Source organism: Salmo salar, chromosome ssa22, assembly GCF_905237065.1.
Source record: "Salmo salar chromosome ssa22, Ssal_v3.1, whole genome shotgun sequence".
Taxonomy (NCBI): domain Eukaryota; kingdom Metazoa; phylum Chordata; class Actinopteri; order Salmoniformes; family Salmonidae; genus Salmo; species Salmo salar.
In genome coordinates, this window is record NC_059463.1 from 15095795 (window position 1) to 15119697 (window position 23903).

A 23903-nucleotide genomic window follows, 5' to 3' on the forward strand; every position below is an offset into this window, starting at 1 on the left:
GAGTATGCTATTCTGTTCTTCTGAAATATACTACATTTTCTTCCTATCATGTTTAAAATAAATTATGAATTTATTGTGTAGGCTATATTAAATGGATTTTATATACTTTTTCAAATGTAGATGTTCCAAAGGTCTGTATCAGTGGCTTGTAGGCTATGCGTGGAAGCCAGGAGATGCTAAATGTGTTTATGTTAATTAATGGTCAATTACCGTGAGACCGGCAGTCATTTGCTTGACAATCACCGGCGGACAAAGCTTCATGACCACCACAGTCCTAGTTTAGCATTCAGAATAACCTTTTCACTGGGTCCCTACAGATCTTCCTCTGGGCATCATTCACATTACTGTGGAAATTGGATACATGATGGTGGTAATTCATCTATATTTACAGAACAAGGACAATGTCATTGCTGAACATTAGCTATAAATAAAAACAGACATTTTGCTATTGTGTTGAATAAAACGTATTTTACAACATGACTGAACAGGGATGTTTTGTTGACCAGGCATAGCATGACACTCAAGTCATTTATAGAATAAAATCACTTCCTAAACAAATACAGTGTGTTAGAGGAGTTAGACATTCAAGTATGAGGTATCAGCATACATGTTATATGAACCATTATCTGTCTCTCGCTCTCGCTGTCTCTCTCTCTCGCTTGCTTCTTTACTCTCTCCCTGTCTTTGTCTGTCTCTTAGGACCCCCACAGAGAGCAGTCATTCATGACCTCCATCTCTTGCATATCATATTAAAACCCTGCAACTCCAGTTCATTTTTCCTCTCTCTAACTGCCTTTGCCTTTGCAAATCTCAGCAGCACCCACAATCCCTTGGGGCCAGGGGCTTATTTGATGAGGGCAGACAGTGTGCGGCTGACACCATGGCCTCCGTCCCACCCCCTCAGCCCCCTCAGCTCGGTGGCATCTGGGTTATGCACACTGGGTTTGTCACAGGCCTCCAGTAGGCCTGAGAGCAGTGTCCTGGAAAGCAGAGAACCAGGTCCCAAATCCCTGGTCATAACAGACATCGCAATGGGACGGTGGTGGCAGTACTGACCCCCTGACACCTCTCCCTTTCCTCCACCCCTTGCCAGGCTGCACAAAGCAGGGCTTGACTGTACCGCCCCACCACACACAAAAAGCTTTTCTCTCTCTCTCATTCACCAACTGGAGCTTAATCACATGACTTTAATGGGGTATTATTGTGTGTGTGTGTGTGTGTGTGTGTGTGTGTGTGTGTGTGTGTGTGTGTGTGTGTGTGTGTGTGTGTGTGTGTGTGTGTGTGTGTGTGTGTGTATTAAACATATGCACTGAGAACTTCCCTTAAACATATAATGAGGACCTCTCAGTCACAGACATACTGGGAAAGAAAATACAAATCCTTCTCAGAATCTATAGTTTCATCCCTGGTTGATTAAATGCAGAATGTGTGCTTAATAGCAACCCTTCTGAATAGGGAGAGCTTATTGGAGCACAGGGGAAGAGTAAGAGTAAGTTATTAGACTTTATTTAATTTGGTAAACACTACAACATACGAGACATGTAGCATAGCAATCAAGCAATCACTTATGCATAACTGCTAGACTTGATTATTTGAAATGTTTTAATCCACTCCTGTTTGATTTATGACTACAAAATGTTCCCATCGGGACATCCTGGTCCGGAACAGATTAGACACCTGCTCTGCTTCTGAACAGAGGCAGCAGTCAGGATAATTTCCATGTAAAGCCATGGCACTGTCCCTGTCACTCTGAAGGCATGGCATGGGCATCATCTCTGAGAGGAAAGGGAATGCTAACACTGTCCACCATGCTGCCCTTGCCTCAGCCGTACTGTACTGTATGCGTTCGTGTCCTAGCCTGGCTGCCTGTCAGCTGTAGCTCTGTATGTGGAATGGGGCTGTGGCCTGTCAGCTGTAGCTGTGTGTCAACAGCTGTTGCCCTGTGCTGGAGCTGTATGTCTGCTGCTGTGGGAGGCCATCCTCTTTTAGACAATTAACAGAGCGCTTACAGTACGTGGTAATTGCCATCCTAATGAAATTAGCTAGGGGACACAGATGCTTGATGATCATGGCAGCAATGTCATGCCCTCATTGTGTTCCCTATAGACCCAAGCCTATTAATACTGATAAGTTATGGAATTGGACTGAGAGGTATCTAAATTGAAACAGACATCCGCTGCCGCAGTACCAGAGCCAGAGCACGCCTGAGGTGTGTTAATCATCTCCTCAAAGCACTCGCTAGTCAGATAAAAACGCTATGTGAACAATTGTCAGGTAACACTCAAGACTATAGTGTGCTCCTTAAAGGGGAAAATCCCCCACTGATTTGGCCTCATTTTTTTTGTCTTGCTCCTCCTGAAATGCTGGCTGCCAGGCCATGACAGAAGCCAAATGTGAGTTGGCTTGGGGGTGTGGTTTGCAGCTGTTTCACAACACTCAATTACAACAAACAAACCTCTTGCAGGTTGTGTTCAATAACTACAGGCAGATGCATGGTGAGATGCCGGAGGACGCTTTGAATAGGTCAGTTGCCTCCAGAGTAATATGAGAATGCAATTGCTGAGTTTATGTAGATATTTTAAACTAAGTGTTTTTGATCACTTTAAAATGTAGTACATTTTTTTTTATTAACCTTTTATTTAACTAGGCAAGTCAGTTAACAAGATACTGTGCCTATCAGCATTTTGTCTGGTGGTAATGGGGTTACCTTAGCAAACATGTCAGTGGTCATACCTTCCTTTGTGGTGTCCCGTATACAGCAGGAGTTCCCTGATCCTAGTGCAGAATACACAGGGTTTCTCCCTCCACATATTGACTGATACCATTCAATTCAATAATAAAAAAAAGACTATACAAGTAAAAGTTGTGTGTATTAAGATTTTAATGCAGTGCCAGGTCTCTCCATTCAGAGACGTCAGTATCAAGCCTGTCTGTCGGTCAGACTCCATCACATCTTGCAAGTCTCCAAGTGCTGGCTCCATAGATGTATTTGTGACCATCAATTACCAATGGCAGTTAGGATAGGTGATATCTGATAAGGTCTTTGTGAGGTTTTTGCAAGAGCCCCGTTGATGGGCATGGCAGTGTAGATCAGCTCCCGGCCCCTCATTAAAGATACTGGTCGTTCACACAGAAACACACACACAAACAGAGCACTGATTACATGATCAATGCTGGTTAGGATTAGCATGGTGGCACCAACCTGATTGCTGCATTCACCTTTCTATTTCACTTCAGATATCATGATATGTGAAATAGAATGGTAAACACAGCGATCAGGCTGGTTCCACCAGGCTAGGTTATGAAGGTGAATCGGGGAAAAAACTCAAAACAGTTTTGACCTTTTGACCAGGTCAAATGCCACCAACTTGATTCAAGTGTCCTCCCTGTTCCTTTTATAGGAATCCTCACAGCTGGTCTTCTCTATGTTGCATGTTCAGCTGCAAACTGGACATCTCTCAAACAACTGCAGCAGGGAGTCCTCATAAACAATATACTTCCTCAACTTATGAGGTGGTGTTGACTAGTAGGGCATGTGACAGGGTGATAGAATAGACTGTCAAGTGGTAAATTGCATTTTGTTATCAAGAAAGAACAAAGCTTTTTGATAATGCACTTCACAACCAAAATGACTCTACCACTTGTATCTGCTTGGCTGGTTAATTAACCTACTAAGTTCCTCAAACCGGGTAACTTTCAAACAACGTTTCACATAACACACCATTGTTAATGAAGCTGTCTGTCATCAGGGCAGTAACTCGGGTCACTGTCCGAGGCCTCATGATGGCGTGTCCTTTTCATAGGAGTCAAGGGAGACATTGGCAGCAACGGAGGTGGTGTCACGGGGGTATTTGTGTCGCATGACACTTATTCTGAGCTTGTCTGACAAGCTGTGAAAATAACAAGTGAACAGTGAATAAAATTATTTTTGGAGGTCACTAAACCATTGCAATCACATTACCTGACATGTTATAATACCCCTCTTTGCTCCTTCTGGTATGTCCCAGCATCTGTTCATGACCAGGGATCCAATTGTGCACTTTGTCTTAAAGAATAACAGTGTCAATGATTGTCATCATCCCTCATTAAAAATATATCTTGAGAAATAACAATCTAGTTTGGGAGCTAATTCTGTGCTTTACAGATGTAGACTGACTGGCTCCAGATTGGATTAGATTCAGGCTGGTGACGACGTTACACTATGCAACCAACTGTGACATGTTTTGCTATGGCCATGGGTTGGTTTGGGTTTGTTGCTACTACTAAGTACCATAGAGATCCTATTAAATTACTAGAGGGGCTATGTCATCAACTCTCAAAGTTCCAGAATGGGGTGAAAATGGCAGCCATATTGGTCAGGGAGAAATCCAAACCAGTCTAATTGGAATGAATGGCAGTAGAGCAATAATCCAGATTTTAAAAAGTAAGGGATGTGAATATCAGAAATTGTGTAAGAATTGTCAACCAAAAACATTAATATAATTCTAAATACAATTGACAAGTTTTACACATTTTCTGTTTTTAAATAGCCTCTAAAAATATACAATGCTCAAAAAAATAAAGGGAACACTTAAACAACACAATGTAACTCCAAGTCAATCACACTTCTGTGAAATCAAACTGTCCACTTAGGAAGCAACACTGATTGACAATAAATTTCACATGCTGTTTTGCAAATGGAATAGACAACAGGTGGAAATTATAGGCAATTAGCAAGACACCCCCAATAAAGGAGTGGTTCTGCAGGTGGGGACCACAGACCACTTCTCAGTTCCTATGCTTCCTGGCTGATGTTTTGGTCACTTTTGAATGCTGGCGGTGCTTTCACTCTAGTGGTAGCATGAGACGGAGTCTACAACCCACACAAGTGGCTCAGGTAGTGCAGCTCATCCAGGATGGCACATCAATGCGAGCTGTGGCAAGAAGGTTTGCTGTGTCTGTCAGCGTAGTGTCCAGAGCATGGAGGCGCTACCAGGAGACAGGCCAGTACATCAGGAGATGTGGAGGAGGCCGTAGGAGGGCAACAACCCAGCAGCAGGACCGCTACCTCCGCCTTTGTGCAAGGAGGAGCAGGAGGAGCACTGCCAGAGCCCTGCAAAATGACCTCCAGCAGGCCACAAATGTGCACGTGTCTGCTCAAACAGTCAGAAACAGACTCCATGAGGGTGGTATGAGGGCCCGACGTCCACAGGTGGGGGTTGTGCTTACAGCCCAACACCGTGCAGGACGTTTGGCATTTGCAAGAGAACACCAAGATTGGTAAATTCGCCACTGGCGCCCTGTGCTCTTCACAGATGAAAGCAGGTTCACACTGAGCACGTGACAGACGTGACAGTCTGGAGACGCCGTGGAGAACGTTCTGCTGCCTGCAACATCCTCCAGCATGACCGGTTTGGCGGTGGGTCAGTCATGGTGTGGGGTGGCATTTCTTTGGGGGGCCGCACAGCCCTCCATGTGCTCGCCAGAGGTAGCCTGACTGCCATTAGGTACCGAGATGAGATCCTCAGACCCCTTGTGAGACCATTTGCTGGTGCGGTTGGCCCTGGGTTCCTCCTAATGCAAGACAATGCTAGACCTCATGTGGCTGGAGTGTGTCAGCAGTTCCTGCAAGAGGAAGGCATTGATGCTATGGACTGGCCCGCCCGTTCCCCAGACCTGAATCCAATTGAGCACATCTGGGACATCATGTCTCGCTCCATCCACCAACGCCACGTTGCACCACAGACCGTCCAGGAGTTGGCGGATGCTTTAGTCCAGGTCTGGGAGGAGATCCCTCAGGAGACCATCCGCCACGTCATCAGGAGCATGCCCAGGCGTTGTAGGGAGGTCATACAGGCACGTGGAGGCCACACACACTACTGAGCCTCATTTTGACTTGTTTTAAGGACATTACATCAAAGTTGGATCAGCCTGTAGTGTGGTTTTCCACTTTAATTTTGAGTGTGACTCCAAATCCAGACCTCCATGGGTTGATAAATTGGATTTCCATTGATTATTTTTGTGTGATTTTGTTGTCAGCACATTCAACTATGTAAAGAAAAAAGTATTTATTAAGATTATTTCATTCATTCAGATCTAGGATGTGTTATTTTAGTGTTCCCTTTATTTTGTTGAGCAGTATACATACATACATACATACATACATACATACATACATACATACATACATACATACATACATACATACATACATACATACATACATACATACATACATACATACATACATACATACACAGTGCCTTCGGAAAGTATCTGCACTTTGCGCCGTTTATCTTTGCCTCGATCCTGACTCGTCTCCCAGTCCCTGCTGATGAAAAACATCCCCACAGCATGATGCTGCCACCATGCTTCACCGTAGGGATGGTGCCAGGTTTCCTCCCGACGTGACGCTTGACATTCAGGCCAAATAGTTCGATCTTGGTTTCATCAGATCAGTGAATTTTGTTTCTCATGGTCTGAGAGTCTTTAGGTGCCATTTGGTAAACTCAAGCGGCCTGTCATGTGCCTTTTACTAAGAGTGGCTACCGTCTGGCAACTCTACCATAAAGGCCTGATTGGTGGAGTGCTGCAGAGATGGTTGTCCTTCTGGAAGCTTCTCCCATCTCCACCGAGGAACTCTAGAGCTCTGTCAGAGTGACCATCGGGTTCTTGGTTACCTCCCTGACCAAGGCCCTTCTTTCCTTATTGCTCAGTTTGGCCGGGCAGCCAGCTCTAGGAAGAGTCTTGGTGGTTCCAAACTTCTTCCATTTAAGAATGATGGAGGCCACTGTGTTCTTGGGAACCTTCAATGCTGCAGAAATGTTTTGTCACCCTTCCCCAGATCTGTGCCTCGACACAATCCTGTCTTGGAGCTCTACAGACAATTCCTTCGACCTCATGGCTTGGTTTTTGCCCTGACATGCACTGTTAACTGTGGGACCTTATATAGACAGGCGTGTGCCTTTCCAAATCATGTCCAATCAATTTAATTCACAACCGGTAGACTCCAATCAAGTTGTAGAAACATCGCAAGGATGATCAATGGAAACAGGATGCACCTGAGCTTAATTTTGAGTCTCATAGCAAAGGGTCTAAATACTTACAGTACCAGTCAAAAGTTTGTACACACCTACTCATTCAAAAGTTTTTGTTTATTTGTAATATTTTCTACATTGTAGAATAATAGTGAAGACATTTAAACTATGAAATAACACATGGAATCATGCAGTAACCAAGAAAGTGTTAAACAAATCAAAATATATTTTATATTTGAGATTCTTCAAAGTAGCCACCATTTGCCTTGATGACAGCTATGCACACTCTTGGTATTCTGCAAACATTTCTAAAATCCTGTTTTCACTTTGTCATTATTCGCTTTGTCACACACACACACACACACACACACACACACACACACATACTTTTTTAAATTGGAAATCTGTTTTCTTGTCTGCAATGTTTGAATGGAATATTGGCAGTGAATTTGAAATATTTATAAAATCATTCCTCTAAAACTGTCTGGCTAGCTAGCTAAGAAACATACGGTGCAGATAAATTGTTCAAATTATTTTTTTACACTATCTTATCCAGTGGTGGTCGGTGCCGTTTAAGATAAAGAAATGTATGAGCCTTATTTCTATTACAGCATATCGGATATTCCATTCACCCAGCTCAATGTAACATCCATAGGTTTAGGCTACTACATTATGCTCAAATTTTCCCTGTACCCATCATGAGGTTGCTACAACTTAGCTTTTTAAATAAAGTCTACAATGTAGGTGCAAAGGTTGAGAGAAAAATTTGAGTAATCAAGGTGACAGTGACACATTAAGTAATGCCTTGCACACTCTTCCCTGCATCTAGCTGATCTAGGGTGTAATCATTAGTCCAACAGTTGTAAACAAGAGTTTCTATTGGACAAATTGATGTATGTTTATCCCCGTTCCGTTTGCTTCCGTTTTAAGAAACGTTTTTCAACACAATCGGCAGAATTAATACGTCCCTGATCACACGCAAGCACAATTCACTTTCATAGCAGCCACATACAAGCAGCATCATCCCTTTGCTCATTATATAATTCCTTCTCATATCTACACGCTCTCTTCCTCTAACCTTTTCCCTTCGCTTGTGCACTTCAGTGCACAACACATCAGCTGTGTGACCAGGCGAAAAAATCTTTCAGAGCCAAACATTCATATCATAACTGCTACACACAGCCTAAATTGTTGTTACCATATTAGCTAATGTCATAGTCAACATAGCTACTAGAACTAACGCGTTAGTTAACCCACGACAATCATGCAGTACAGTTTACAGTCAGCAAGCTGTTTAGCAGTTACACCGGCGGGCCCCGGTGGCAATAAATGTATCAAATCAAGAGCCTGAGGTCTGCCGTCATGTAAAGTATGTTACTGTATAGCTACTGTATTCCAATTTAGGCATTTATCACTGCTATTTTCAACCCGTATACCGGTATGTTGTAAAAGGCTACACTAGATCAGGGATCTCCAACACCTGTTCTGGAGCGCAACAGGATGTGCAGGCTTTTGTTTCAGCCCAGCACTAACACTGTGGGCTAGAACAAAAGGACAAATGTTGTAGACAACTGCCTTACACTTATTCAGTAGTGGAGTCTAGTCTAGTAGTGTGATATTACTCCGCCTACTGGTGATTTCTGGAAACTGCAGTATGTTCAACAAGGCAGCAGTTCCCAAAACAATAGATTGTATTCTGGTTGTTAGAAGAGAAAAAACACAATTGGTGGTAAAGCACACTCTTGAAGTCATGAGGACAATAATTAGCACTGAAATAAATTGATTCCTCTGTGGAGCATATATGACTTGGAGGGGGCTTGTCAGTGATGTGTTTATGAGAGTGACCTCAGAGTGAAGAGCGGGCCAGAGTGTGAGGTCATGCTGCAGTCAGTGGTACCAGCCTCTCCAGTGGGTCTGTCATTATGGAGACATATGGGTGAATGAGTGTGAGAGGGACAGCTGGAGCTGTCCACTCACAGTGCGCGAGGAAAAGATAGATCCATACTTTCTTTCATCAGGGACTATAGGGAAATATGTAAGGTTTCACAGATCAGTGTGGCAGATAATAGTGTACACGGCTCCTCTGCGTTGTATCACCACCACCATTCTTCAAAAGGCCCAGATGAACTGAAAATGTGGATTTTGTGTGAGGGTAGTCTCATTTCCCTTACAGTGCACCATAAGATTGGCAAAGCGAGACTAGTGTGAGGGGAAACGTCAATCTGGACTGAGGCATCCATGTATAGAGCTGAATAGAATCTCCTCTTTTAAGACGTGGACATGGAGGATTTTAGGAATAGATAAAGAGTGGTTACTCCCAATGGGAGGTATACGGTTCTTACTTTCCTCTGAATTCACAGACAGTTTCTTGTTTTGGTCTCACCCCTACCTCTACCGCAAAGCTGCCGACTGGAGAAAAATCACACATGGACATCAGCTGTGAATAGCAGGCGCGTGCGTGCGTGAGTGCGTGCATTCGTTTGTTTGTTTGTCTTGGCCTCTGGCTTGGCTGTTATTTTGTCTCTCTATGGAAGACAGCCCCTGCATGGCCATATGTTTTGTAGGAGCAAATGGACCTTTCCCCTCTCACTGTGGAGGGAATCATCTGGATACTGCCTGGTCCAAATCTCTGGATAGTATGGGATAGTAGATACAGTTAGAGGGAATGACACTTTACTCTGTTTAAAGTAGTATGTCATCTATAGGTCTATAGGTCATAACGGGGCTAGATGTTAAAGCTACACTGCAGTGCCATACACTGTGCTTTATCTGTAGTAGATGCATTATTACAAAATGGTTCATGTTTTTGCAGTTGAACTTTACCCTGTGCGATTGTTTAGTTCAGTAAGTATTTGTCTTTACCGCACTAGAAAAACTATACTATAACTATAAGACTACACACATGTCGTCCAAAAGATTTACGAATCATCATGTCCTTCCTGTCAGGACAATGGGCAGATGGCACAAATGATGAGAGAGAGATTTTCGATAGATGACAGTTTACACTTCTGAAACTGCGATGTCATCCTGCTAGTCACAATCCCACAGCTGCTAATGTTCTGTCGACAGTGGACAGTGCTGCTTGGGAACAATTGATTAGCCCATTTTTATGATCTAGCCAATGGTTTAGCATTGATTTTACCCCCACGGTAATCAGGACTGTTATGAGTATTCATTCAACTTTGTTTCAGATAATCACTCGGATGCTGTTCAGAGGGCTTTGCAACATGTTCTGTTGTACGTTTTGACTGCAGAATCTTTTGTGTTCTAGGAGACTCGGATCACTCAAACAAACAGCAGGATATTGTTTCCAGATGAGACACGTCGTCCGACTGAACTATAGACTTATATAATTGGGACTCTACAGCCGAGAGCACATTTTCTCTCTTTTCACTTGTTTTCTTCAGTTTCTGTCAGAATGGTGTGTGGCTCTTTGGGAAAATATGAACATCCTTCTTTGCTAAAAGGAATGAAAAAATTCATATTCTAAATAAATAAAATAATTCGTATTTTTTTCCCCACAGTATGTCAGATCTCAATGTTTGAAATCAAAAGCAAATCTATGGAAACCACTTTTCCTAAGCTATATCCATTACATTCGGTTTATTGTCAATTTCCAACATTTAACATTTTCCAAAGGAAGACAGTTTTAGTAATAGTGTTTCTGCTGTAATGCCTCTGTTGGTCCAAATCGCACAGGTTATTTTGAGTTTTCCTGTGGAATATGATGGGCGGAGACATCTGCTCTCTTCAGGAAACTGCACCCGGAGTACATTACAGAGAAAATGAATGACCTTCAGAAACCATCCTGAATCACTAAAATCTATAACAATATCTAATGTGATATGAGATGTTCACTTATTATCAGGGATATTAAATTAATAACTACAGTACACTGTGTGCATTAAGACTGGACATCAGAGATTCCCAATCTAAGTTAACGACACAATAGAAAACCTCAAGAAGAAAAAAACTATCCTGCTAGTCAAAGAAAATAGAATGTTTATGAGGCGGAGATGGAGGAATTGAGCTGTCCGTCAGTCTGTGTGTGTACAGTATGTGTGTGTAAAGTGTGTTTATGTGGTAAGCAGACCAAGCTTCTTTAGGCTGGTTCTCTGTGGCTGTGTCCTGCCCTCCCTCTCCTCTTCGTCCTGTGAGTGTGAGGCTATGTCTTGGACCAGGACCCATAGCGGGAGGCTGGGACACTCCACTCCAGTTCTACAACTCCAGCCTCTAGCCCAGAGCTGTGACTCACACACATTACATCAGCAGGGAGACATAGTAAAGCGTGTGTGTAGTGGTAGACTACTACTGAAGTTCTTCCAGGGTATTGACATTCACAACAGCATCTAGACACAGAGTGAAGTCGGTGTTCGACGCAGCAGCGTACATTCTCTTGGGCCAAGAATCTCTCAAGTATCGCAGACGTTCTACAAACTAGTATCAGTAGAGAAAGGCTGTGCTGGGCACCGAGAACCTTGATCTCTGTGAGTGAGTGAGTGAGTGAGTGAGCGGTGAAGGGACAGCTATGGCTGTGAGCTTCATGTCTAGAGTTGAGGAGCTCTTGGCCTCAAGCAGCCAGGTTGTTTGGGGCTTGGCGGAGCAGACCCTCAGAAGGTGGTCCTCTCAGGGGCTCATGCCAGCCCGCCGCTTCCTACAGACATGGTGGCAGCTCGGGGACTTCTATCAGGTATGCTGAAACTGCATTACTAATCCAATCCTTTTACTCCAGGGGAAAGGTTGTACTGTACATTCTGCTCTAATCAATGTGGCTTTTATTGACTGCTCTGTTGACAGTTACGGTGCCAGCTGCAAACTGGGAGGTACTGGTGCCTGGAGCAAGATCATGTCTGATCTATTCTAATTTGACTTGTCTTGTTGATATCTTGCTTTCTGTAAATGGGCATATCTGTCAGGAGTTGTCTGGGGTCTGTAGAATAACCATCACATTGTGGCTATAACAGAGTATGTCCAAAGGGGAACTACATTTCAATTTCACTTTTAGAATGATATGCTGTTTTTGATAGATTGTCTTGGACTGGTTAGTGTCCAGTTGATGGTGTCTATTGGGTGAAAGTTTGCCGTTTGTACCTGTGAGGACTGAGTCCCAGAGACGGGTTTACAGGGGTCTCATGGCACATGTGGAAGTCATCAGGAAGCAGCATGGCCAGTCTTTTGATCTCCCAGATAGAAGTGAAGTACTTTGAAAGGCTGTCTTTTGCTGGAGCACCTGAATGGGATCTTGCGTGTGCACAAATGACACATCCTCTATAACTCTGCGTTCATGTCTGTCAAATCTTGAAAATGTTCAAAAATGATAATTCAAATATGTCAAATTAGGAAAGGTTGGCCTTCATGAAGTACCACTAAACCAAATGACATTCATATTTGTAGATCATCACCAGTGAAGATGGATGGTGACAGGAGATGGTAATGAGTGAGAATATGTGGGGCTTATTGCAGTGAATTACAGGTGGGGGCTAACGCTGCAGGGCTGGAGCTAAGCCCATGTAGGTCAGTGGCTGGAGGTCGTGTGAAGAGGCCATGGCTGGAACGCCCCACCCCAATGACAGGCTGTCAAGGGGATGACCTCTGTGTCATGGCTATTACACATCACATGACCTTCCTTTAATCCTGCGGGTCAACCTCTCTAAAGCCATGGCCTCTAGCCTTCTGCAAGTGTGGGGGGTGGGTTTGGTCCATCCTTAGTGATTCTTCAAACTTAGTTACTTAAAGTAAAAAAAATTGTTAGGCTAGATAGTCACCAACAACTCTTATTTTACTGCCATGCTACTAGGAAAAAATAAATGAGTGAAAAAAACATTGTAGATCCACAGCACATTGTACGTCTTTTATAGTCTAAGGGTATTTTAGGCGTCTGTTTAAATGTTTTATGAGTCTCTCTGTCTTTCTGAAATTGCTTGTGCAGTGAGCTGTAGCGTAATTCTTTGGAGATAGGGTTCAGACTGAGCAGGAGCTCATTAGTTGCTAACGCGAATTTAAAATAGGTGGTGGTGTGAGGGTAGGTAGAGGGGGCTTTAGGGGGGCAAGAGAAGGGCACAAGCGAGGAGCTGAAAATCAGGGGGTGTAATTACATGAGTACTACTGTTATTACACTTTATCCCATTAAACAATGTTAGAAGACTAACACATTTTAGGCAACTGGCCTCTTTGTTTTTAGGTTTTGATGTCATTTGTCCGTAACAATGCAACATTGATAAATGTAATATGGTGTGGATCATGCACTGGACAACCGCATAATCCCTTAAAGGGTTACTATAGTGACTAATCCCTGCATAGACAATGGAGCTTGTGTAATTAACAGCTACAATAATTCTCTATATTAAGATGGATTACACAGAAAGCACACAATGTTCTATGCAGACCGGCCTTATAGTTTCTTCTGTGTTACAAAAACTCTTAAGAATTTGATCGTCATCCAGTAATCCATGATTGTGTTTTTGTTCTTTGCCGTATAGGTGGGCAATTGAACCATTCGGAAAGGGCTTGAATTCTCAAGGGAAATAATGATTCAACTTTGTTTTTGAAATGCCTAAAAACGACACTTTGAGTTTAGAAAAAGGGAGCTTACATAATTTTGTGTTTGCGTGACAGTAATTAAAACACTTGGTCCAGACATGCTCACAAGTGAGTAAATTTCAATGAGGTTTTATGTATTCAAAAACAAAGCAAAAAAAGTAGCCTGTATAACAGCTTAAAATCAACTGTGTTGTGGTGAAGGGAACAATATGTTCTGGTAGACTGTAGTTAACATCAGCCCAGAACGTCTATTCCCACCCTGCGGTCACTGGTCCCTAACGTGACAGTCACTTTCCACCACAGAGGCCAGGCCAGCCAAGCCAGTTGGGAGCCACATGTTTTTCACTCCAATGAGTCACAGAAATAAATGTTGTCTTCTTTGCCACATTCCTGAGTGTCAAGCAGCCTTGAGAGTCAACATTGACACGAATCCTGTGCAGCATCTTTCCCTGGTTTCCCTGCAACTTTCGCAGACCTCTTACATGGCCATTCTTTGTTTGTCTCTCAGTTTTACCTGACCATTCAGTGTTTTCTTGTTTCTTACAACTGTGTTGGAAACAAATGTCCTTAATCATCTACACACTCTCAGAAGTAACAGAATAAGGAAAGCACATTATGGGTCTTAAAATATCACCACCAATATCACCAACATATATAAACACCGCCACACACTCATCTCACCCAAGGACATGGAATAATATACGGCAAGCACACACACACACACACACCTGTAAAATGTGCTGACAGCACCCGAACACTAACATCCATTTGTACAATGGAAAAGGAATCCATTCATCTATTCAACAGCTATACCGTAGATTATACATTTTCTTGTCTTACATGGGAGGAAAGGCTCGGATCATTAGATTTGGTTCATGTTAATGAGAGTGGTGCAGAGGAAGGTCATGGATGTAGGGTGTACAGCTGCCGTGCCGCTGGTTGGGTCTCAGCAGTGCATGGAGACACCAGGAATTAGATGGTGGTGCTAGAGTGAGGGTGTAGTAGCCGCTGTCTGGGGATCTCATCAGGTCTGTTCCCTTCCCATAGATGACGGAGGGCCGGCAATGCCAGGTGCACCTCCTGGACGACAGGAAGCTGGAGCTGCTGGTCCAGGTAGGTACGCACCCTCTACACAAACTCAACCTCTGCACTTTTAATTGTCATTATTCTCTAGTGTGGATACTTCATGCATTTGTGTTCATTTGTACTCTACCTGGTTTCATTTTCCTAGCCAAAGCTCTTGTCCCGGGATCTGTTAGATTTGGTGTCCTCACACTTTAACCTGAAGGAGAAGGAGTATTTTGGACTATTCTTCATCGATGACACGTATGTACAATTCCTAGCTACATTCTAGTTCACTGACATATGTCCAATATGTTGGTGTCAGATATAAAATACTATACATGGGTGCAAACCAGTCTAGCTCTTTTTCCATGCTGCTGATTGCATCTCCATGACACAAATTGAAATGATGCAACTTAAGAGAGAACTTTGTATCAGTCTAGCAGTTTGACAGCACAGTTAAATAGATAGAACTCATGTTACTTACAACAGATGCTAACAGCATAGTCGTGGGGATGATAACGTATTCTGCCTATAACCCTATAAATCTGCTTGTATCCTTCCCAAGTGGTCAGAGTAACTGGCTCCAGCTGGATCGCAGGGTCCTGGATCATGACTTCACTAAAAAGACTGGTCCACTGGAGCTCAAATTCCTGGTCAGGTGAGGGATCTCTTTCTCTCAGCTGGTAGCCTACAGTATGGACCACCATACTGTACCAGCCAGCTACCCTATAGTGTACCACATCTACCATCAGGCTGAGGCTTTCACAGTGTGTCCTACATGTTCTTAAATCTGTTGACTTACCCTTCCTCTTTGCAAACTAGGCTATATGTGGTTTATTTGAAAATCCATCGAGGTAAAAAAAAAAGTAGGTCTCTATAAATGTTGCCCAGGCTCAAAGAGCTACAACAATGTTAATTCCCCCAGTGTTGATCGGAGGTACTTGTTACCCTGACCACATGTAGCTAGCCATGTCCAGTAGATGGTGCTAATGTAATATTCTGCAATATGAACGACTTCTGAAGTTGGGGTAGGCAACCAGGAGCATTACCCTTACACCTAATTCAAGTACTCCATTTAATAACATCATGTCTATTTGTGTTTTGCAGGTTTTATATTGAGAAGATAACATTCTTGAAAGACAATACAACAGTAGAGCTGTTTTTCCTAAATGCCAAATCGTCAGTCTTTAATGTAAGTGGATGTAACTACTTTTCTTACATTTGTTACTCAATATGATCTTATTGAGCATACCACGAGTCACCCCTCCATAGCCTGTCCTTCAATTTCCATGCCAATGCACATATTGTGCTTACCCTGTTCCACTGCATGCTCAGACATAAACCAATTGTATGACCTGTGATCATTTGAGGAGTGAAAATATAATCCCACAAATGTAATTACAAGCCAAAGGTTCCGGTTGTGGAATTATAGTGGGGAATACTAGTTGATAGGATGAGTGGCTGCTGGAACTGAAAGTTGGCTCCAGACGTCAATATCTTAAAACAACAAGCATGTGGGCCAGAATCACAGTAGGTGGCCAGAGAATTCTTCTGTCTACACATCATTTACAGAAGACAGTAAGGACAAGCTGTTTGACTGGACACTCTCCACTCTCATTACTACCAATTATTTTCAGCTCTTTCAAAAACAGTCTTTATAGTAATTATTCTACAGAGTTATTTTCTAATATGGGCTAAAGTCACTTGACTTTCTGACTTCACAGAGACTTCCCTGCTTTTGTTTTATGTAGGCTACTCTAACACAAAATTCTTCAACACAATGATGGCTTTCAGGCTTTCTCCAAGAGTACCAAATAGTTCCCTAATCCTCCAAAATATCATTTGACTTAGGGCTTTCTTTTGGAAACACTGCACTGTACCAACATGAAAAAGAACAATATCCTGATTCACTGCCTCTTCTCTCTGAGGCCTGTGCATATTTCCCAAGCCACACACAGCTCAGCCAGACTAGCAGAAATCAATTTCTGAGCTGTGTTGCTGTAAAACTATTAGATAACCAAGAGGAGGAAATCATCTAGGCTACCATACATGTTGGATAAGGCAGCTGGAGGAACATGTCTAACGTTTCATAATGTACACATACAGACACACATATATTACATGGTCACACACACACACATGTGAGAATTGTAAAATAAAGTAGTGTTATCTAGCAGTGATTGTAAAGGGTTGAGTGCTGCACCCACTGTTGACTTCCCTTATTAGTCTGACATTGGAAAGCTGACCTTTGACCATCAATTGCTTTTTTTTTTATGCAATTTGATTTTGGCAGATGCATTGAATAATGATAAGCAATAGCACTCATACTGTCTATTGCATTATTTCCTCCTCCTGTATTATACTTATGCTAAAATGTATTAGTCGATTCTTCTGCCATTTACTTTATGTTCGTATTCGTATCTTTTGTTTTCTTATTGTTGTTGCATTGTCGAGAAGGTAAGCATTTCGTTGGACGATGTATACCCTGTGTATCCCGTACATACGACTAATAAAACTTGAAACTTAACAGAATTATACTGAACAAAAATATAAACGCAACTATTTCAATGATTTTACTGAGTTACATTTCATGTAAGGAAATCAGTCAATTGAAATAAATTCATTAAGCCCTAATCTATGGATTTCACACGACTGGGCAGGGGTGCAGCCATGGGATGGCCTGGGAAGGCATAGGCACACACACTCGGGAGCCAGGCCTACCCACTGGGGAGCCAGGCCCAGCCAATCAGAATTAGTTCTTCCCCACAAAAGGGCTTTATTACAGACAGAAATACACCTCAGATTCATCAGCTGTCCGAGTGGCTGGTCTCAGACGATCCCGAAGGTTAAGAAGCCAGATGTGGAGTTCCTGGGCTGGGGTGGTTACTCGTGGTCTGCGGTTGTGAGGCCGGTTGGACGTACTGACAAATTCTCTAAAAACATGTTGGAGGTGGCTGATGGTAGAGAAATTAACATTCAATTATTTGGCAACAGCTAAACATTCCTGCAGTCAGCATGCCAATTGCACACTCCCTCAACCTGCAACATCTGTGGCATTGTGTTGTGTGACAAACCTGCACATTTTAGAGCAGCCTTTTATTGTTCCCAGCACAAGGTGCACTTGTGTAATGATCCTGCTGTTTAATCAGCCAATTGATATGCCACACCTGTCAGGTGGATGGATTATCTTGGCAAAGGAGAAATGCTCATTAACATGGATGTACACAAATTTGTGCATTTGAGAGAAATAAGCTTTTTGTGCATATGGAACATTGCTAAGATCTTTTATTTCAGCTAATGAAACATGGGACATTACATGTTGCATTTATTTTTGTTTAGTGTGTGTGTATATCTGTCTGAGTAGCCAACATCCTTTTGCATTTGTTTATCACCTACTGTACAGTTGCTGAATTACTTAGAGGAAACGATGGATCCCATTCCCAATAGTTCAGATGTGATAAGGGGGGACATGTTTTGCTATCTGGGAGGCTACCCATGTATTTACGCGCCCTTGATCATCTCAACGCCACGAAGATGGTCTTACATCTTGAGCCGCCTGTCTGCCTTTCTACTTTAGAGGGTACTAGCAAGCTAACAGCCCCACAGTGTCCTCCATCGGGTGACCTAAAAACTTCACGCACACTTCCAATTCATAACCCTGTATTGAACTTAAAATAAATCCATTTGATATCATACACACTATAAATACGTTATGGGATACGTGCATTTTGTAGATAGTGATCCAACGTTGCCAGGAGTAACTTTTTTTTCACCCGGACACTGGAGGAACGTGAACCTGCTCTCAGAATGTACCATTTTGATTATAAGGGGTTGAAATGATAAATAACTGCGATTATACTGGCTTTTTGTAACTATTGTATGCACGTTCGTTCTATGTTATTATAAACGTAACAATAATTCGTTTCGAGCGTGGATGAAGAATATGAAAAACTCAACCTTAAACACGCGCACCCACTTTTTAGTAACGATGGTTCAGTCGGTAACTGTGGAGCGGAGGTACGGGTGGTAATGAGATTTGCCTCAAGTCAAGTGCTACTGTTCGAATGCGGTACACTTGTTTTTCCACCCTATAATGTTGCCATTTCCTTTTTTTTCCACGACAGGAGATCATCGAAGTGGAGAGTGAAAACGTTTTCAAATTAGCTGCTTACGCCTTGCAGGTAAGTTAATGTTTGTAGTTTTGTGGAGTTGTCATTCATCAGCGATTTGAATCTAAACTGAATCTACACTGCATGCACGCTGTTACAAAAAGGGTTAGGGTTTCGGGAACTTTATTTTTGAGAGATGTGTAGTAGTTACGTTTTTACTTTAACATTGAAATCGTTTACTACAATGATTGTAGTTCTTTAGCGCGCAATTATACGTTTTGCAGTAATGCTATTCAACACTGAGTGAGATTAAAAAGTGTTCCCGTTGTCCCAAGGAACATTCAAGACTTGCAATGACATAGGCCTATTGATGTTGAAGTCCTCCAGGCCAGTAGGCTACTTGTTGTATCATCATTCTCACTAATAAGGGTGCTATTCTTTTTCCCAGGAGGCCAAAGGAGACTACACAAAGTAAGGATTCACTCATGTCAACACTAATCGCTAAATAAATAATATTATTAGAATAGTCAATTGTGTGAAATTATGATCTGCATGCGTCTTTTGTTAAAGACGATTGTAATAAAATTGCACAGGCTATTCACTCAGTCACATTTCCAACACGTTTTTGTGTAAGCTTCAAGTTTCTTAATTAAGCAGTCTACAGTCGTATTACAGTAAGCAATCTACACATTTTGTTATTTAGCCCATAATCAATGCTTCTATCTAGTTTGTACCACATGTTTGAGACCTGTGGTGTTGGGTCAAAGCTCAGTGGACAACCAAGGCAGGGAGGGTCACAGTGGTAATTTAATGGTTAATTACGTTGGTTCAGATTTTGGGTTTTATCTTGGTGTTCCCTTAGTAGTTGATCATTTCCTTGATGTTGAGGTGGAATTTGCTTTACATGCAACTCTGTCTTATATATTCCCTGTTTTATATATTCCCTGTTGATGAAAGCATCTGTAGAACATACACAGCGATGCAGTGTTCCTGCTCAGTTCTGATTGCGTGTTAAATGGGACGTGTTTTATTGTTTTCAATCTCCATTGCTCAGTAGCCAAATGCTATAGGCTCTACTCTGGAAAACCTGACCTCAATTGCTTTCTGTTGAGTTTGTGTCCTGGTTATTGCGTTTCCTTTCCCAGCATCTAGTTCAGTGTTAGTATGTCTTGGGTTAGGTTGTTGTTGCCTGCAGAAGATAACAATCATTCATCTTCTCCCTCAGAATGTTATTTAGAACTAGGACTAATATGTTTTTGTGGCAGGATTAAGCACTTTAAGGCATGACCTAGTGATAAGGTTTGTTATTTTAGTTGTCAGTTGGAGAGCGCTGAGGTAATCAGTAAATATTGTCCTGTCCGTCAGAGTGGACGAGCTGGTTATATTGCTGAACCTGTGGGGCGTTTTCCCCAGCTTGGGTCCCCTAGAGGCCCCTGGCCATTATCTGAACACAAGGCTTTGTGTTCTGTTCTGTAAGGAATTGTATGGTGTGAATGCACACCGTGATATTTAATGCTGAAAATGCAGTTTGTTTCTACGTCAAAGTCCCATCTTTCTACTCTCAAAAACTCTGAACAATTTATAAAAAAGTGTTCAAGCCCACCTCTCAGCAAGCTTCAGAGTTGATGGTGATTGTATTCTATTCAGACTGGCCAGTGAAGCCCTTCACAGCTTTGTTTTGCAGTATGTTAGGGGTGATTTACAGATTCTTTTAGCCCTGAGGTGTCAGGCAGCTACGTGAGTTAATGTTTCAGCCTGTGAGGGAGTGGGGATGTGCTGCACTTTGTCCTGACTGAAAGCACAATGAAACAGACCCTATCAACAAAGTCTGTAAAATCAGTGTGGAAGGCAGCCTGTCCAACTATATAGCCCAGCCTACTCTCCTGTTGTTCTTAGGCTAGTACATATTTTCCCTATCAGATGGCTTTCATTTGTACCTTTTTGTAGGAGGAAGGTTGGCAAATCCCCTCATATAATATATGCTGCTTAAGACAGGCATTGCAAAGGGCCCTGCAGCTCTGAGATTAGATGTGGAGGAGTTAGGGAGACCCCCCTTTCCAATTTACAGCCTGTTCTAAGAGGGATGAGCCTTAAGAGTGCAGACCCCACTGGCCCACAGTAAACTGCCAGGCGTCAGAGGGACTAACCATTATGATGTCATCTCTCGTGGTCAAAGCCCCCCTCCCAGTCAGATGTTAGTTAGTATAATACATTAGGTCTATAGGTTACAGCAGGCGTTTCCAACCTAGTGGGGTGCCAAGATTTTGTGGGGGTCTTCCTTGATTTGATTTGAATTTTTGTATTTTTTGTATTGCCCACGTGACGCCATACATGTGGTCATGTGGTCTGCGGTTGTGAAGCTGGTTGGACATACTGCCAAATTCTGTAAAACAATGTTGGAGGCAACTAATGGTAGAGAAATGAACATTCAATTGTCTGGCAGCGGCTCTGGTGGACATTCCTGCAGTCAGCATGCCAATTGCATGCTCCCTCAAAACTTGACATCTGTGGCATTGTTGTGTGAGACAACAGCACATTTTAGAGTGGCCTTTTATTGTCCCCAGCACAAGGTGCACCTGTGTAATGGCCATGCTGTTTAAGCAGCTTCCTGATATGCCACACCTGTCAGGTGGATGGATTATCTTGGCAAAGGAGATGTACATTTCTGGGATCTTTTATTATCTTTTCAGCTGATGAAACATGGGACCAACACTTAACATGTTGCGTTTATATTTTTGTTCAAATGCATTTTATTTTTACAATTTGCGATTTGTTTATACTGATCTAAAATGATGCATATATCTGTAATGCTTTAAGCTTGAAACAAGCGGTAAATGCCCTAGGAAGACACGACGCTGGTGCACATGCAAATATTTGGTTTGTCTCTACGACAGTCAGAAGCAGAGTTACGTCCTTCTAAAGTCGACAAGTCAAATAAATTGGACTTTGCTTGGGAAGTAATCTTATACAATGTGTGACTCTGTTGCTATCAATTGATCTATTCACTTTCTGTAAATTTAGGGTTCATGTAAATTATCATAACATATTTGGTAGTGGAATAACATTTGGGTTATTCGGGTCTAGACTTTATTTTCCGTATTAATTATTATTAAATTATGTATCTAAAATATGTATTGTCAAACTATGTAGAATTGCAGGAAATTAACTTCAAAAGAACAATTTTCCTAGGTCCCTCAAATGAAACAAAATCAAGCTAGTGGCTATGTGAAAAAGGGGCCCTGGGGGGAAAAAAAGGTTGGGAACCCCTGAGTTACAGCACCACTGCCTGGCACTGTCAATTCACTCACTCGAGTGTAGATTCAGCCTGCTTTTACTGAGACATTCACAGCAATGGGGACCACATATCTTTTCACACCAGTCTCTTTCCCTGGATTTCCTTACCAATGAACAACTCTCAGCCCACTGAAATAGCTGACATATGAGGTTTTAGCCTACACACTGTATGGCTGGCTGGGTGGAGGAGTTGCCCCCAGCCCACGCTGCAGGAAGATAAGACATCGTAATGAATTCCAGATTGCTGACAAGGCGATGTGGCTTCGGAGTAGATCATCCGACAACACCAGGCCCAGCGCCCTATAAAATGTATGCCATCAAACTCCATAGCAGTGAACTGCCATAGCAGCAGAAACCAGTTAACCTTGAAGCAGCTAGCTTGGGAGCAATTATTCAAGTGAGTCTCTCTCTGTAGTGTTTCACCTTTGTGTGGAGTAAGCAGGTTCCCATAACTAGATCATTATGGCCTCTGCATGCTAGTGATTGTTTAGCTTTTTCATTAACTTTGAAGATGGAGAAACCTCAAGTGAGAGATTTGAAAATGTAAGTTAAGCTCATGCTTTTTATTTTGTTAGTACATACATCCGTCATTGTAAATAAGAATTTGTTCATAACTGACTTGCCTAGTTAAAGGTAAAATATAGACCAGGTGTGTGCCTTTCCAAATCATGTCCAATCAATTGAATTTACCACAGGTGGACTCCAATAGAGCTGTAGCAACATCTCAAGGACGATCAATGGAAACAGGATGCACCTGAGCTCAATTTCAAGTCTCTTAGCAAAGGGTCTGAATACATATGTAAATACTTTTTCTATAGTTAAAAAAAAAATCTCAACCTGTTTTCGCTTTGTCATTATGGGGTATTGTGTTTAGAGTTGATGAGGACTTTTGAATAAGGCTGTAACATAACAAGGGGAAGGGGAAGGGGTCTGGGGTCTGAATCCGAATGCACTGTATATAGGATGAGCCTTGACTATAATACAGTATATACACATATGAAGTGGGTAAAACAGAATGTAAACATTCTGGGAATCTTCCAACTGGGATTTTGGGAAAAGTTCCCAGAATTGTTCAACCCAATATCACATATACATTGAACGTTCCTTGAGGTTGGTGTGTCCAGTACAGGCGTTGACTTCAATAATCTATGATACCAGTGCAAAGAATGAGACACAGGCCTACAATACTTTGTCATTTTGAATACCCTTTCCTCTCACATTTGAGTACTGATTAGTATGTAGAAGTCTGGAAGTGATCTAAAAACACAGCATTAGCATGTTATCTCTCTGTACTAACTGTGCTGCTTGTCACTATCAAGGTCTGTGAACTATGAGTCACTCCAAAACACATGAGGGGGGAGCACTTGCTCTACAATTACTGATCGCCAAAGAGGGCTATGACTTGGCAGGCCAGAGCATTGGAGCCCAGAACAAAAGCCATTCACCAGTTCTGGCATGCAGTGTTAAAAAGGTACTGTACAACTCAGAGGAGAGTTTTTCAAAAATATGACTTGGCCTCTAGGACAGGACTCAGACCGGCAGGTCTTTCATATCTTCATCATGTTCTAAACTACTGGGACAACTTACAATACTTATGTTTTGGTCCTTTTTCATTGAACGTATTGGATGTGTAACCTTTATTTAACTAGGTAAGTCAGTTAAGAACAAATTCTTATTTTCAATGACGGCCTAGGAACAGTGGGTTAACTGGTTCCACAGTTGACAGTGTATGTCAGAGCAAAAATCAAGCCATGAGGTCGAAGGAATTGTCCATAGAGCTCCGAGACAGGATTATGTCGAGGCACAGATCTGGGGAAGGGTGCCAAAACATTTCTGCAGCACTGAAGGTCCCCAAGAACACAGTGGCCTCCATCATTCT

General features: G+C 42.3%; 1 protein-coding gene across 5 annotated transcripts in view; it reads left to right on the plus strand.

The window, feature by feature from the left end:
- Positions 1–23903, plus strand: part of LOC106582859 (FERM domain-containing protein 4B) — a 64257-nt gene that overhangs the window by 13067 nt on the left and 27287 nt on the right. For 4 of the 5 annotated variants that reach the window (XM_014166405.2, XM_014166406.2, XM_014166404.2 and 1 more), the window contains exons 2-7: positions 14604–14669; positions 14788–14882; positions 15187–15279; positions 15729–15813; positions 18746–18802; positions 19179–19201. In XM_014166405.2, coding sequence (XP_014021880.1) covers positions 14604–14669; positions 14788–14882; positions 15187–15279; positions 15729–15813; positions 18746–18802; positions 19179–19201 — 419 coding nt within the window. Of the gene's footprint in view, positions 1–14603; positions 14670–14787; positions 14883–15186; positions 15280–15728; positions 15814–18745; positions 18803–19178; positions 19202–23301; positions 23496–23903 lie in introns of those variants that run through there. The other variant, XM_045705113.1, reaches the window with a different exon arrangement.